The sequence below is a fragment of the Gymnogyps californianus genome, chromosome 2, assembly GCF_018139145.2.
Source record: "Gymnogyps californianus isolate 813 chromosome 2, ASM1813914v2, whole genome shotgun sequence".
Lineage (NCBI taxonomy): Eukaryota > Metazoa > Chordata > Aves > Accipitriformes > Cathartidae > Gymnogyps > Gymnogyps californianus.
In genome coordinates this window covers 46511828-46528158 of record NC_059472.1, presented here as the reverse complement: position 1 = coordinate 46528158, position 16331 = coordinate 46511828, and the positions used below count along the sequence as shown (strand labels likewise).

Sequence of the window (16331 nt, the reverse complement as noted above, 5' to 3'; positions counted from 1 at the left end):
TTTAGCTTGGGTCTTTTCAGAAGGTAAATCAGTTATCCCACAGGAATGTGAGTAAGCATTGAATTAAGCTATACATGTAACAAAATAAATTAAACCTAACCAAAACCAAGAAGTCTTACATGTAGTCTGCAGCACAAGCTTAGCTTACACAGAACCCCTCTGGGTCTGACTTTTCGTAGCTTTACTGTTTTCCTAAACTTCATGTTTGTGATCTCACAGGTTATTGTCAGAATGAGAAAAAGATGATGTTTGTCTCTTTTCCCTTACCTCAGCAAGCCATAACAAATCCACATGACTTCCAGCTTTAGTTTAACTATCAATGAATATCAACCACTACTCATCTTTCAAACATAACTTCTAAATCCCAGTGGACTTAATCAAACCAACCAAAAGATGCACATTGTAGTTCCCTGAGGTACCTGGGGATATGAACTCACTGAGAAATTTTGCAGAAATATTTCCTTTTCCTTTTAAAGATGCCGATTCTTCAAAAGCAGAACTTTTTGCACAAGTGCCGTTTTCATCTGGAAGGCTTTTCAAGCTCAAGATATAATTTCTGGCAAAAATCAGAATAAGATGCCCATGCCCAAAATAACCCTTGTTTTGCGCACTCTTTTGAAACTTGAAGCTCATTCGCAAGCAACCAGTTGCATGCCCTGAAGAGCCCACGGGTAGGGAAGCGGGTGCCTGTCTCCCTTCAGCCAAAACATCAGACAGTTGCCAAGGGATAAGAAAAGAGGTCAGGCTTACCTCTGTCTGGGATAGTCTGCAGGCTGTCTTGTATTCCACACAGCAAAGAATTCTTCTCACCTCTTCTTAGGGGCTTCATGTTTTTTTTCTGTTGTATATACTAAAAATAATGCAATGTAGGATTCTAGATCCCAGGATTATCCAGGGTCAACTAAGTCCTCTTCAGCTTTCATTTTTTGTCAGTTTATTAGTTTTGATGGTTCTCTGCAAACTTCTAAATGTTTAGAAATAGTAAAGGTTCTCACTATATTACCTTTTTCCTGCTCATCTGACTAAATAATAGCCTCCATTTAAAATGAGGACAGCTGGCAAGGGATTAACCTGAGAGAAATATTTGCCTTTGATATTCTTAGGGAAAAGCAAAGTAATAAGATGCAACATTTTAAAGGAATTCAGCATATTTGCTGTTTAGTTCTTACACTTTTTGATCACCGTTATGTGATTCTCTGAAATCTTACTCCCAAATATCAAGAAACCAAGAATAAAAGAGAAAGTCTGATTATAAATTCCTAGATCAGTGCTTCTAAACTGTGGTCCATGAGGCCTTGGTAAGTGCCCTGCAAAACTGTCCTAAATACTGTTCCCTGTTGCAAATCTGACAAAGCTTCTGAAGTTTTTCTCAGCAAACACTGAGGTTCCCACTAATCCACTGTCCAAAAAGTAATCACTCTTCTACGTGATACGACAAAGCTGAGAAGTAAAAACAAATGGTGACTGGTGGTCCTAACCACCTCCCACCCCTCTTTGGACAGAGCAGTCTGCGAGTTTCATCTTGCACGGCCTTGGCCAGGGGTTGCAGACCGCTGCTGTTTCCCCCTAAGGGAAGGTGCTGCCTGGCCCCTAGAGCTGATCCTTCCAGGAAAATTACCCTCCCACTTCTCCCCTTTGCTCAATTAACGTCTGTCGTCGTTAATTTGGCGACATTTTGCTTCTGAATTCTGTAATGAGGGTGTGTGAGTGGACAGTGTGACAGAGCAATGGTTATTTTTACCGTGTATTAACATGTCTTCCCTCCTTCCCCTCCAACCCTGAGCAGTGTGCTCGACAGCGCAAGTCGCCTGGATGAAGAACATAAGCTGATCGCCAGGTATGCAGCAAGGCTGGCAGCAGAAACTTCTTCATCAGTAAGTGTTTTAATTAAAGGAAGGTACTTTCCTTCTGTCGTGTTCCAGGGGCTTGGCAAGATCAGGGAGATTACATCTGACAGTCTTAATGATTAATGGATTATTTTTCCGTATCCTTTTCATCAGATGCTGTCATGTTTTAGTAATAACACTTTTATGCAGTCCATTTAAACCAAAGAGTCCACATACTAATGCGTATAATCTATATACTAATGCAATGGTATTTAAACAATTACAGCAAAGGGAATCTGACATCTTGAACTCAGGAAAGACTAGAAAATATTGTCTGGACTAGCTTTGGTTAAAGGTTAATGATTTACTGCAGTGGAAAAATGGGGTGGTGAATCCATTTTACTCTTTAGTTCAAATATCACGGCCACTGGGGCCCTAAGTGCTGAGGATTTTAAAGAATGATCTTCAGCAGGATGACTGTAATGACCCCCTGCATTAGCCCCAGCTCCCATTTTCATTTCAGAGCAATGATTATTCTGCTCTATGTATCCCAAGATAGAAGGTGATGACAGGCTAAAACCTCACTAACTATATTCAGGAATAAGAGAGAATGAAGCAGGAACCTAATCGAAGTATATAAAATCTCAAATGGCACAAATAAGGTCAGCCTAGTTACTTTTTTCCCATCTCAGCACATTTGATAGAACAAGGGACCATAAATGATGGTTAAGTGAAAACCATCTGTCATGGAAGATTTCACACTACCTGCAGCTGCGGGGGAAGAGAGGGGTGCACGGGTGCTCCTGGTCTGCCAGCCCACCCCGAATCAATCCCTTCCGGAGGCATGACACAGTGTTTCATATTTAAGGCAACCTGTAGGTGATGGTCCTGTTTCTGAAGGACGATAATTCTTTATGGGAACAAGATTTCCCATTAATAATGTCTCTGCATAGAAACTGGTAGAAATCAGTTGTATATAACATGTGTCTGTGATATGGGAGAAAACTTAGGAAACAATATTTAAGTAGCTTTTAAATAGAGCTGGTTTGAAGGAAAATACTGAATTTCTCATTGCCATCCACCTGTGCTCTTTGAACAAAAGAGACAGAAGGAAAAGAGAAGGTTTTTGTATACAGAAATCTTCCTGAGCACAAGAGTGGCACCGCGTTAGGAGCACAGTGGAAATTTTTAAAGCTTTGCTGATAGTCATTCTGTTTTTTAAGGAATGAAATGTATTAATAACACTGGGCATTCAGGATAAAGATCCTAGTTCCCCCTGTGTCAGTTGTGACATCCACCAGCATGTATCAGTTGTTCTTCTTTATGCACTGCTCTGCTTCCCTATGGTTGGAGTGTTAATGGGAAAAAACAGTAAATGTTTACAGGCATAATGTACTGTCCTTTGCTCACAGAGAGTGCTAACAAAGGTTTGCACTGAGATGTATCTTCATCCTTTTTGAGGGTCCACCTCCTGGAGGAGGAGGTGCCTGGCATCACGTAAAATTGGGCTCCAGAGTTACACTTCATGGGGCTTTTACGGTGAGAAACACTCAGATCACAGCAGTAACTCAGCAGAGTATTTTTTAATGTCTCATTCTTTCAGGTTGGAGTTAGAAATAAATGGATATCTTTGATAGCTGTGAAACTTTAAATGTCTTGCTCTGCATTGTCATTGATACAATACTGACATACAGGAGTGTTAACAAGGAAAACAATATTTGGTTATTGCTGATGAACATGAAAAAAAGCATAGTCCAGTGAAGCTGTGGTGAGCACTGCCTAGTTTGGTAAGAAATAGTTTAATTCCCACTTCATTTTATTGGGGAAAAAAGTTCTGCTGTACCTGAAGGATTAGGGAAAGAGGTTTTCTGAAGTATCATTAGAGTGTATAGGAAAACTTGGCCAAATAGGCCACATAGCCAGACTGAAAACTGAGTACAGCTTTCAAACTGAAAGTAAAACCGTACTTTCGAGAGAACGAAGCATCACTGCACTGAAAACACATCCCCTTCTTTTTGGAGAGAGACATTGGGTTTTGCTTCAGTGTATTCCTCTTGTCTGTAGTATCAAAATTAAGAGCCATATTACAGCAACTGCCTGCAGCAGTGCCGTTGCCTTTTACGATTGGTTCAGAGGAATCTCCTTGAAGAAGCAATGAATGACAGGATGGTAAACACTGAGTCTTATTTACTCTAGCACTTACCCTGCTTTTACTAGCAATGGAGCCATACTGGTATGAGCGCAACATGGATGCTCTTTTTTTAGTGTAGGCAAGCCTGGTACTGCATTTTCTGTAAGCAGATTTCACAGAACAGATATGTGTTGAACTCATGGGTGCATGCTGGCTATTCCTCCTTCAATGCAGCCTTCTCTTTTTTACAACAGCAGCAGGGTCAGCAGAGAGGGGCATCAGATATCTCCTTCACCATTGATGCAAACAAGCAACAAAGGCAGTTGATTGCAGAGCTTGAAAATAAAAACCGGTAAGCATTCACAAAGTACCTGGTTTTGTTCAGTCCCATATATTGCGTATGTTTGTTTCTTAACATTTTTTACCACCTGCTTCTGTGCAATGTGCTTATACATGCACATACACCTCCCCCTGCAAAAAGCACAGGGCACAAAAAGGTCCACAGAATATGAAAAAGGGTTTGAAATCCATAGCCACCCTGTGTTTTACTGAGTGTACTGTTAAATGACGTGATATAAACCTTGATACTTTACTGTTTGCAGCTGCTGTTTGTTAAGAGTTAAAAAAACCAGCCTGTCCTGTTTCAAAACCAGATTAACTTTGAGTTGGATCCTCTGTAGCACTATAACATGAAATGATAAAAGGATCAGTCACACTGGTAATGTTATGCTCCCCTGCTTTTATTTGTGAAAAAGATGATTAAAGCTCTCCAGAACACAGTCTGTCTGGGAAAGTTTTGCGGAAAGGTTAGCAGCAAGTTAGGCTGCTGATCAAATGAGAGACTAGGTACGGATGTGACCAAGACTGAGAGAGAGTGTCCAGGAGAAATAGGCCAGCTGGCCCTAAAAAGGAGTGATGCCCGTTTGTTAGCAGCAGAGGATCTGGCCCTGGGTATCAGACTGCCTGATGCCATGAAATGTATGGCAGTAGAGCTCTGCTTTTACCGCCGTTCTGTAAAATAGAGGCCAGCCCAAACCAGATGGTTTCCTATTCCAAACTCTGCACTGCCTTCTGTCACCGTGTAATGAGCCACCAGCTCCAGTCTCAATTTGTCTTTCATAGTTTGAGGCTGCCTCCTGACCGTCTGCTATCCAGCACGTTGTGAAGAAGAGACAAAATGCACAAAGGTTTCAACCTGCTGCTGCAAAGCTTTGTATTAGCCTTTTGACAGCACTCCAGGGTGCTGTCATAACAAGTCCTATGAAAGTGCTTCTCCCTGAATTGTTGACCACTCTCACATCTCTACTTACACTAAAAGTATTTTTTTACGTGCTAAGTATTTTCTCTATACTCAAGAAGGGCCAGATAGGTTATTTTAATTTTTGTTAAGTTCGTGTGGTGCTTGAAATGTTCATGGGGAAGAATTAGAAGGGAGCAATTTAATTAAGCATAGAGCCATTTCATGTCTACCTCTGATTTTTGGGGGTCTTGAAGAAATATTTCGCTTTATGGTGAAATCCTAAAATTTTATTTAAAAAGTATCCAGAGCCCTCTCCCATTGCTGAGGGCTGCTTGTTGGTTGGAGCCCAGTCATTATATCTATGTTGATGAAGAGCTACATACAATCATACTTTTTCTCCTCTTGTGATGTCCAGTGAGCTGGTTTTGTGGAAAATTACTCACTTGCGGTCTTCTGCTTATTCTCCTCCCCAAGAGAAATCCTACAGGAGATCCAGAGGCTGCGACTTGAACATGAGCAAGCGTCTCAGCCCACACCAGAGAAGGCACAACAAAATCCCACTCTCCTTGCAGAGCTCCGGCTCCTGAGGTAGGTCCACAGCAGTAAAACCTCTGGCCATGACTGGGGCCAGCCAGTCATTCTCAATAAGAGAAGAAATAAGAGATAAGCCTGGCTTATGGTTTTGGGGGCTTTTTAAGTAAGTAACACAATGTGTATTTTTTCTCCATTTTCGGTGCAGGCTGTAGTCCTAGAAGTAATTAAACTTATGCTTTAAACAGCATGCATGAGGAATCTCACATATTACTCATCTACATTAAATTAAGCATGTGCATTAGTGTTTGCAGTGTTAGGCCCTTAGGTCATTTGGAATAGGTCCCCACAGCCCTGTCCAAATGCCATTAATTATATGGGGAAAAATGTCGTTCTGTCAGAACAAATGCTTCTACAAAGACTTCTCGTTTATGCTAAAGTAAATACAGAGCTACATGAAAATACAGCCAGAATTAGATGTTAATTTTTGGAAATTTCCCCCACGTGTTGAACTCTAAGGAGAGGTCACTTCTCTTCACGGTGCAAAACCGGGCTGCAGAATGATCCCCCTTGTCACGTGGGAAGTGAGGAGTAATGTCATCTGCAGCAGCTGAGGATTTAGGAGACCATTTCTCCAATTATCCCACCAAGCTAGAAACATTGATGTAGATGTGTCTGCATGTTAATTAGGATACTCTACATGGATTTACTAATTGCCACATATATCACATTGAAGAAGTACAACTGTCATTGGCCCAGATCCGTAGGCTCCCTGCAAGTCCTGAAGTTCATGTTGTGAGAGCCAGACAGAGAATCCAGTAAGAACTATTCGAAACACTTCATGTGAATAGACAATAGAGTGTAAACACTTTCTTTCTAGTGAAACAATGCTAGATTAAACTTTATCCCCCCCACCATAGAGCAGTTCTCTCGTGAGAACGCTAAAGAACATTTTTGGCCACTTAGCTGCTCCTCACACAAGTAGTATTTTAGTGGTCTGATTCATAACCAAAGGAAATTACTGTAAGAAATTGTGCTCAATTTTTTCTTTACAAATACTGTGTAGTTTTATTATTGAGTTTTCCACACTAAAATATTTTTCTGTTTCACAAATAATTACATTTGCTTTCCAACCTGAAGACAAATTAGCTTCTTCATTTCTGTGAGTGATTTTGGTATCTAATTAATTCTAGATATCTACAGGCAAGTGACATTCTGTGAGACATATAAAACTGACTGTGATGAAAATGTGTACACTGCATAAAATATACCAATAAAGTAGCTCCTGTGCATCAAGCCTAAAGTCTGTTTTAAGCAGATTTTGGAGATTAGCTTTCTATGTAGTTGACAAATAAAATCATTATCCTTAAAAAAAAAAAATCAAATTATTGTGCAGCGTTAGCGGACTGACTACTTAATTTTTCCCTCTTTTCAATTTTGTTACGCATATTAAAAGCATAATATCCGTATTTGAATTTCCTGACACGGGATGTTCATAGGGCAGTGATGCTGAGTTCCTCAATTATGATATCTTTTCTGATTGAATATGCAGTGTCAGAGTCAGAAAATAACTTTTAATCTGTGGGTCTGTACTGCTTTGCATACCTTCTAAAATGTTCACCATTTGAAAGGCAAAAGATTGGCTTTTGATTTACTGTGGAATTTCAACACCACCTCAAATTCCTAGCCACTTAAGATGTCACGAGGCTGTTCTTATCATGTGTAAAACAGCAGGACTCAGAACAGCAGCACTGATTTACGTCTGTTACCCCATAGATTTTTGGGGCTTGAAGCAATTAGGGCAGTAGGGCAATTTAGTTCATATAATATTAAGAAATGCTGGAATCTGTAAATTATGTTGTGGGTACCTGTGCCAGCATCTTTCACTAGCTGCTGTAGTGTTGCAGACTCGCTGAAATGAGGTTCTGAACACAGCATTCCTTCACATTACCAGTGCTGTCTTGGAGACAGGTTGGAAAGCCCATTACTTCCAAGAATTTGCTCTGGAGTACAGCAGGAGAAAAAAGTCAGAGGAGCCGTCTGTACATTGCACGCTGCTTAGATCCTCTCTCCCCGTAGAATGAATCTAAAACCCAGCAGATGTCTGTGCTAGGACCTGCCACTTTGAATTACGTGGATAGGGTATCTTATTTTTGTTAGCAGTTTCTTAAACTCAGTTGCCTTTGTACAGTTCATAGCATTTCCAACCATTACATGCTGGGAAAAGAAAAGCCAGCACAGGCAATTTGTAGCAGAAAATAGATTGATCCTCCAGAAGAGTAAATACAACCTGACAGTGTTACTATATGATCCTATTATATAGGTGAGAGAGAGCACACATGAGCAATCCTGTAGAAATCAGTGTTGCTTGTATTAGTAACAGCTCACTTACAGAGAACGCTCAAAATCAGGGTTTCATGTCTCCCTAAATATAGGAATTGTACGTAGTCTTGTTGGCTCTGGTGCTTTTTCATTTAGGATTAAATTGTCGTATTTTGTAGGTAGTACAAGGCTAACGACATACATAGTGTTTTTATGTTATTTGCAACACAGTAGTGTATAAAATATACCTAATATGTGTATTTTTCAACAGTAATATTGGTAATTACATCATAGCTTCCAGGAGGCAACAATTTTGTTTTGTATTTATGTGGGGACCTCTCGCACAATTTAGTGATTGAACATGTGCAAGTGCTGAACGCTCATCCTGTGCAGTGGAGCTGTGCAGAATCAAAGCTGTTCCCATTTATGTGGGCACAAACTGGCTGTCACACTTGGAGTAGCTCAGTATTCACACTGTCACAGGACCAGCACTGGACTCTGAGTCCAAAGAGCTATTTTCAAGCAGTTATATCTCCACTATGTGATAGTCTTACTCTTGCTTTCAGAAAAAAATAGAAACAAAAGCAGATCGCTGTGGTTTTCTGCCTGAATTTCTGAACTCTCTTAGCTTCTTATATCTCGCTTTGTTCAGTGCCCCTGCTGTAATTTCCTGTCCTTCAGGGCATGGCTTTAATTTCTCCTGACAGCTATTGAGGTTACTGACTAGAGAGATCCAAAGACAAAAATTGCCAGGCATTCCCACAAGGGAATGTAACACAAATTTGTTTGAACCTCATTTATTCTTTGGAGAAGGGTCTGTGTCAATGTCTGTCTTTTATCTGATCACTATATTCAGTCCCATAAATATTCTCAGTGTGAGGGAACTCCCTAGCTTTCATGTAGCCCTGTTTCTAAGCACTATGCTGAATTCATACAGTGTGTTTGCTCTCCTGCCGTCTATAGGCATATACCTCATAGTCGGGCTGGGGAAATGCAGTTAAAAGCTGCTGACACCGTGAGGGGTAAGCTCTGACTGGATCTGCTTGTTTCTCAGACAGCGGAAGGATGAGCTGGAACAGAGGATGTCTGCTCTCCAGGAAAGCCGGAGGGAGCTTATGGTTCAGTTAGAAGGCCTCATGAAACTGCTGAAGGTAAGGAGCTCCACCTGATACTACCAAGGACAACAGGCAGAGTGAAGCAAGAGAGGAGAGGGAGGAGATATGACCACAGAATTCCGCAGAACTTGACTATTTCCACCCATAAAATTTGGCTTTGTTTCCTTCCCTTTCTATTTTTTGCCTTGGTCTTTCAGTTTCAGGGGTTTCAAATGATGCTTAGATGATGATGTTCCTGTAGTAACACTGCATCGTCATTGTCACCTACTGCTAAGTGGATGGAACATCAGAGATAGGCTCTGAACTATTGAACAATTAATACAATCCTTTGAATAATACTGCAGCATGATGCAATACAGTCCTGTTTTGCTCTTTTGTAGAAGGACTTGGTCGCATCTGTGGATTTCAGGCTAACAGTCTCTGGATTGGCCATTTGACAATGTCCAAACACAAAATATTTTGTGGTCCAGTTTCAGGTGTTTTTTCTCTGTTGAGGACATCAAACACACACACAAAAAAAAAGAATAAGAAAAGAAACAAACCAACATGTAAAATGAGTTAACTAATAACTGTGAGAAAACCAACTCAGCACTGTACACTATTACCTACTCCAGCTGACAGTACAGTATTGCTTTCGCTAGTTCCTTTAACTTTGCCCATTCAGTTGCTAGTTCTGTCAGACGTGCCATTTGACAACCGCATCTGACTCTCTGATCTTAGAGATGCTTCCCCAACAACACTTGGTCATTTTCATAAATACAGAAACAAGCCCTTGTTAAACAGATGAAACACGCCTCAAGAAAGAATCTCAGTTAAAAATGAAGATATCAAAAAGCATGTATATTTTTAAGACAGACTAGGGTAAGATGGAAAATGTGTCTTTATTTGCAGAGTCTAGCCCTGTTTTACCTGATGTGCCTCAGGACAGATGATGCCAGAAATTCACATTGGAAGAAAGTGCTCTGAATAGCATAAGAGTCTGTTTTGTTGTTGACCATGCCAGATAAAATAAGTGCATGGAAATTCAATGCAACTTGGGTCAACTATGGCTCTGATAAAAGCAGAAAGAATTTCGCTGAAATCTATTTAGCGACATGTATTTGCATCTAAGGATGAGTTTGACCCCTTATGTCTTTTGCATCTCCTCAGGCACAGGCTTCTGCAGGCACAATGCAGGAATTGGTGGCACCTGAGCAGCAGATTTTTGGGAGCCACCGAGTAGGCAGCAGATTTTTGGGAGCTAGAAGTAGACAGGATACTTTTTGCTCTACCTATGAACTGCTGCAGTGCTACAACTAGCAGTTAGGGCTGCCTGCTGTCATTGCACTGCCTGGACAAAGAGAATTTGGGGTACGAAAAGATAATAGCTTTCTGTACGCTTTGCGCTGTTCTGGTGTTTCGAAGTGTGCATAGGTAGGACCATAACCTGGTCACATACCTTCAACTGTCTCGACTGTACCTTTAACCCTGTAGTCCAAATTTGGCTTTGTTTTCTGTTCTTCACTTATATCCTGGCTAATCTCATGTGCTGGTCCTCTTTTTCTTTAGGAAGAAGAATTGAAACAGGTAGTAAGTTACCTCCTTATTGGAGGCCTCACTAACTCCTAAATGTGATTGTGTCCCTGTGATTTACTTTACTTCCTTTGCTTGAAACGTGTGCATGTTCTTTTGACCAAAATTAATATTTTGCAATTCTTTCACACATTATTTTCAACTATCTTGGAGCAATTTTCACAAGTAAACATCTTAGCCCTCTAGAAAGTGAGTCATGGCTACAAGGAATCTTGATCTTTTTCTCACTCTTCTAAACAAGAACACATAAGATATGGAAGTCACCACCCAAATGTAGTGAAACCAACCTAGAATATGAATTAAAGAACACTTCTACCATAGATAACATTTTGAAAATGTAATGAGGATTTTGGAACTTTAAGAAAAAAATAACTGAATTTAAGTTAGACCAGGGCAATGAGTTTGAAATCCCACTTTATCCAGAAAAAGTCAGGGCATTGCGTGCACATCTTTTAAAGTCGGCACTGATGCTAACAGTCCCGTGAGTCTTCAGGAAAATAATGTAGTTTCTAAATGGCTTCTGCAACCTAGATCAAAAAGGGCAAGTATTTAGATTACTAATGGTAAATTTTAGAAGATTTAATTGTTTTGGAGCTTTTTAGTGTTGAAATGGATCTTGGAAAGATATTAGGCTAAAAAAAAGCACTTTTCAGACAGCAGTCTGATTTATGAGTCCAATAAAAATGTTTCGTTTTAACAAAACACGCTTCCTCTTGCTTTCATCAGCAGAAGTACAGTCACAAGTCTGATGTGTTCTGTCTATGGTAGAGCATGCAGAGTTTGTAGGTAATGCTCATCTTCATAAAACTAACATTTTGGCTAATTTTTGTAGAGCATCAGTCTCTTGCACACAAAAAAAAAAATTTAACCAAACATCACCTCCATGTAAGGGCTGTCTTTTTTGATTCTGCAGTATTAAAAGATCTTCCATTTGCAAAAGAGAAGTTTCCAACGTGACGAGGGTTTCCCTATCATATAAAATGTTCACTGGACAGTATAAGTGAAAGCACATTTTCAGGCTGTTATGAGATACTATTTTTTTCTTCCGAGAGTAATAGCTTCGCTGAATACCAGGTGATGACGCTAAGGAATTACTCTTGCAATTTCCATTAAATGATCCCCATTATGCTATGCCATTTCATGATCTGTTGAGAGAAACAGATTAAATTAATTTCTGGAGGAATTCAATTGGAATGAGCCGCCTGGCAATTCATCTAATGCTTATGAACTTTCTATTTCTCTCCTGCCCTTCCTTGAGAAAGGATAATGAGTTCTTCACATCCGTGTCATTTGATGAGGCTGAGACAGACAGGCTTTCCCCATATGTCATCCCAGTTCAGTTCCGGCAGAGGGAGCAATGGGCTAAAGCTCCTGTAAAGCCGGTTTTCATTTCAAGCATTTTATCCTAAGCATGCGTGACAGTTGATAGTAGGAAATCTTTTCCTGTCTAGCAAGGGTTAACTTAAAATCCATAGCAGGTTCACTTGGGATGATGAATTAAATAAAATACATGGAAGTTTTCCTAAAAGGCACGAGAACGTTGATAGCTGCAACCAAGTACAACATAAAAGCTGAAGCCGTCCATATATCCGTGGTGGCTGTGGTAGCTTCTCTTTCAGCATGCCTTAGCCCTCAGCTGGTGAGGCTGCTGAGGTTTGGGAGCAGTTTGGTGTTCGATTTCTCTGCTGAGATTACCAAGAAGTCACGACTGATTATCCTAGCATGTTTCAGGCTGTTAGCTCTAGCCTGTGAAAACCATGTTTCTCCTGATAACCACTAAGCAGGAATCCAATCCTCATAGCACTCCATTCCCACAAACTTGGGCTGACGTGGATCTAGATGAGTAAAATATAATTAAAGTGTTCACCTCTCTGAAATCAGGCATTCCCTAATATCCTCCTGTTTCAACTTGCTGTTCATCAGTTCTGTCTGATACTGCCCAAACAGTATAAAAAGAGAGGAGTTTTTCACTGGACAGGGGACTCCAAATGCTTCATCTCCCTGTGCTTCCCAAACAGTTTGTTCCAACTACAGAAAGCTACAGATAAGAGAGCACTGTTTATCATAAACACAAGATCTCAGTCATAGCTGCGAAGCAGACACAAGGGTAAGCAGTGGTGTGCAGCAGCTTCTACATTTCTCTTGTGGGAAAATTCCAGCTAAGAAGTACTGGCAGGCATCTGTTATTTTTAGTAAATAAAATGCCTATTCTGAAGTTCATTCCTTGAATGTGACTTGACTATAGGAAGCAAATTTTGTCCATTTTTTTCTCATCTTCTCTGAAAGTTCCCACTGTTGTTGGTGTTCCCCAGAACTGAGATCAAAGGCAAAGGGGAGCTGAGGAAAAAGGGCAAGCGAAAGAGGGAGCTGGGAACCAGAAATTCTTTCGCAAATTTGTTTCATGGAGAATGAAACATGCCCTGTCGGGGCATGAAAGGAGATAGCTGTAGATCCCAGATTCCCTGCCTGATGTGCAGGGGGTGCGACCTCCAAGGACCTTGGAGCATCTCCAGGTTGCTCTGTGCCCTGCCTCTGGAGGACTAGAGATCTGCACTTCTGCTGGAGTGGGTACAGACGATTCCAGAAACAGGAGAGCATCTGGCCTTTATATATTCGACTTCCCTTTCATCCATCATTTAAATGTTCCAAAACCAATCATTAAAGAAATTCTAAGTATTAAATCCTCCATTCTCCCATCAGTAATGTGCTTATTCCTCATAAACCTAATTTGCCCTTGATGTCTGTCTGGTGATAATGTCTCTTAGAAAGGGGTGATAGGAGAAAATAACAAATAGCTTAGTATTCCGATACATTATTTATGGTCCAGGGCAGGAATTTATAAAAATCTCAAGGGCAATGCTGCACTCCTCCTGCAATGGGCTGCTATTGTCTTTTTTAGAACATATTTGCCAAACCGTATCAGGGCTACAGTGGCAGCCCCTACAGGACTCAAAATAAATGCAATGGGAAGAGTTAAGAAATCCTCCTGAATTCTCAAAATAAAGCCAGGGTGAGGGAAACACCAGCCCTCAGGTTACTTTTCACTGTAAACAACCAGGGGCATGTGTTGCAGTTCCTCTTTAACAGCGCTCAAGCCTCCATCCTTGGCATCTACCAAACACAGGTTTTCAGTCAAAAGCTGTGTGCAGTTTGGTGTGGGCTTCAGCATTTGTTTTTCCTTATGTGGATACATGTTCCCAGGGGTTTTGAAACAGTGGATGAAAAGGGCACTGTGTTTCTTGGTATCAGTCACCCAGCTGCGTTTGTAAAAATGACTATTTTGTAAAGTCTGCTTGAATTTCAGCTAAGTGATACTAACTGTGAGGTGCTAACAGCATGACATTTTATATGACTGGTGTTAAAACATTTTCACTTCCAGCAGCTGAACCCATAGCAGGAATTTATATTGCCCTATCCCCACAGTGTTTTGGGAGTGCCTGAGTATATCCTGTAGAGCGAACAACTTAATAGTGTATGATTTAATAGCGGCTCAAAATAGTTCTCTAGCTCCGAATAAAAAGCAGAAAGCTATATTATTTATTGCGAGTGTCAGACTTTATGTGACTGAGAGGTTGCATGTACCGTGAACTCGTCCTGCGGGGAGGCAGAGGGCATGGCTGTGATCAGCTCTCACGGCAGCGCTCTGATGAAAGGGGCCGTTTCAGTCCCTTGCCGAGGCTGAAAGCCACGTCGGTGCCAGCATCTTTCCACTTCTCACAGCCTGAAGGTTATGTTTTATCAAACATGCATGTGAACTGGGTGGGTGAGAGGGGGAAGAGGGCAGAGAGAAGGTCTATACTTTGGTGCTTATTAACTTGGATTTTTTTTTAATTTAGCTGCCTGACATTTTCCCATGCTTAAAGGAAGTCAGATCTTGACTCATATTTTCCTACTTAGTATTTTTCTACAGGGAAGCCTTGCGGTCCGCTAACAACTGACTTCAGTATATTTCTTTTAGCAAAATTAACATTACCCAACTGATCTACAAACAGCATGATGCCTTTAAGCTGAGGGATGGGTGACAAGGACAGCAGGTGAGGGCTCTTGGAAAGACCTGTTTAACCCCTTGTGATTGTTTTGCAGACCCAAGGGGCCGGCTCCCCGCGTTCCTCACCCAGCCACACTATCAGTCGGCCGATTCCAATGCCCATCAGGTCTGCCTCTGCCTGCTCCACCCCAACCCATGCACCTCAGGACTCTCTGACCGGGGTGGGAGGAGATGTGCAGGAAGCCTTTGCACAAAGTAAGTCTCATTAATAGCTTGTCTGAGGTACTTGGAGACTGAAGAATCGTTATTTCTTGTGGTTAATGACTAAATGAACGGGAACTTCTGAGTTGCATGCAATGAAACAAAACAAAACAAAAAAATCTGCAACAACTATGTTTTGCCATTGAAAATCAACTTTGTCAGCCATCAGACTTAGCTGTCAAAGTGAGCAGGTAAGCAGAAACTGGACAATGATGCCAATTAATGGATTTTGTGGTAAGAGGGAATTTTGATGCAAGATGGTCAGACCAGTTATCAGTGGTCTGTTAACCAGAAGAAGAATTGCTGTTGACCTCAGCAAGGCAGTGTCAGTACATTTGGTTTTAAATAAAGGCTCTGCTAGGAATACATGATACAATCGTAGAATTAGTTCAGGTGGAAAGGGCTCTTGTAAGTCACCATGTCCTCCTGCTCCAAGAGAGAGGGCTTCAAAGTGAGATCAGACCGTTCAGGACCTTAACCAGTTGAGTTCTGGATGGATCCTGGCACGCATTTTCCACAGCCTCTGTTCCAGTGTTTGACCATGCTTACTGTGTAAATTTTTTGTCCTTGAATCTGATTGGAACATCCCTTGATGCAACTTGTGACTGTTGTCCCTTGTCCTTTTGCTTTGGGCCTCTGAGAAGGGTCCAGCTAGACTAGACAGGAATCGAGCCTGGAAGTCTAGGTGAACCCTTCCTTTGCATTTCCAGAAAACTGCTGTAGGCTGCACCATGTTTCTTACTCCTCTTTCCACTCTTTTGTCAAGTAACAATAAATTTTAAACTGTTTCGAATTTCTAAGGCCACAGATTAAATGATTATGTTGAATACTAAAGAAATTAAATAGTCTATGTGATCTAAATGAAGAAATATTCCTTCTTTTTCTAATCTGCGCTCTCCTGAAATATTTACATCACTGCAATTCTTTCATTTGAATAAATTTTTCCCCTGTTTCCCTAGTACAAATCAAATGTAAGCAGAGCTCTGGAGTTCCTCTGCTACAGTGGAAGTGTGTTTGTTCCCAGGAGCCCCGTTCAGCCCTCTCATGCACCCTTCCCCTTCATTTTCATGGGAATTGTGTCTGTGTGTGTATCTTAAGACAAGGTTGAATCTATAATGCAATCAAGAACTTTCTACTAAAGTGCTAGTCAATTCAGGTATTGAACATGGGCATAATTCCTAGTCCAAACATAATGGGTTGCTGGATATCTCATTTTCTGTGGCAAAAGAAACAGGCAAGATATATTTTTCTTCTTTCTGCTGTGAAAAAAATGGAGACAGGCGAAAATATGGACCACTAACCCCTATGCTGTTATAGGACAGTTTCTTCCAGAGCTAAGAGTAAG

The 16331-nt window shown here is 40.9% G+C and overlaps 1 protein-coding gene across 3 annotated transcripts in view; it reads left to right on the top strand.

The window, feature by feature from the left end:
- DTNA (dystrobrevin alpha) overlaps positions 1-16331 on the top strand; it is a 184955-nt gene that overhangs the window by 154854 nt on the left and 13770 nt on the right. The window contains exons 13-18 of one of the 3 annotated variants that reach the window (XM_050915659.1): positions 1787-1874; positions 4212-4309; positions 5672-5785; positions 9105-9201; positions 10714-10731; positions 14821-14980. In XM_050915659.1, the coding sequence (XP_050771616.1) occupies positions 1787-1874; positions 4212-4309; positions 5672-5785; positions 9105-9201; positions 10714-10731; positions 14821-14980 (575 nt within the window). Of the gene's footprint in view, positions 1-1786; positions 1881-4211; positions 4310-5671; positions 5786-9104; positions 9202-10713; positions 10735-14820; positions 14981-16331 lie in introns of all 3 variants that reach the window. The other 2 variants (XM_050915657.1, XM_050915658.1) reach the window with 2 other exon arrangements.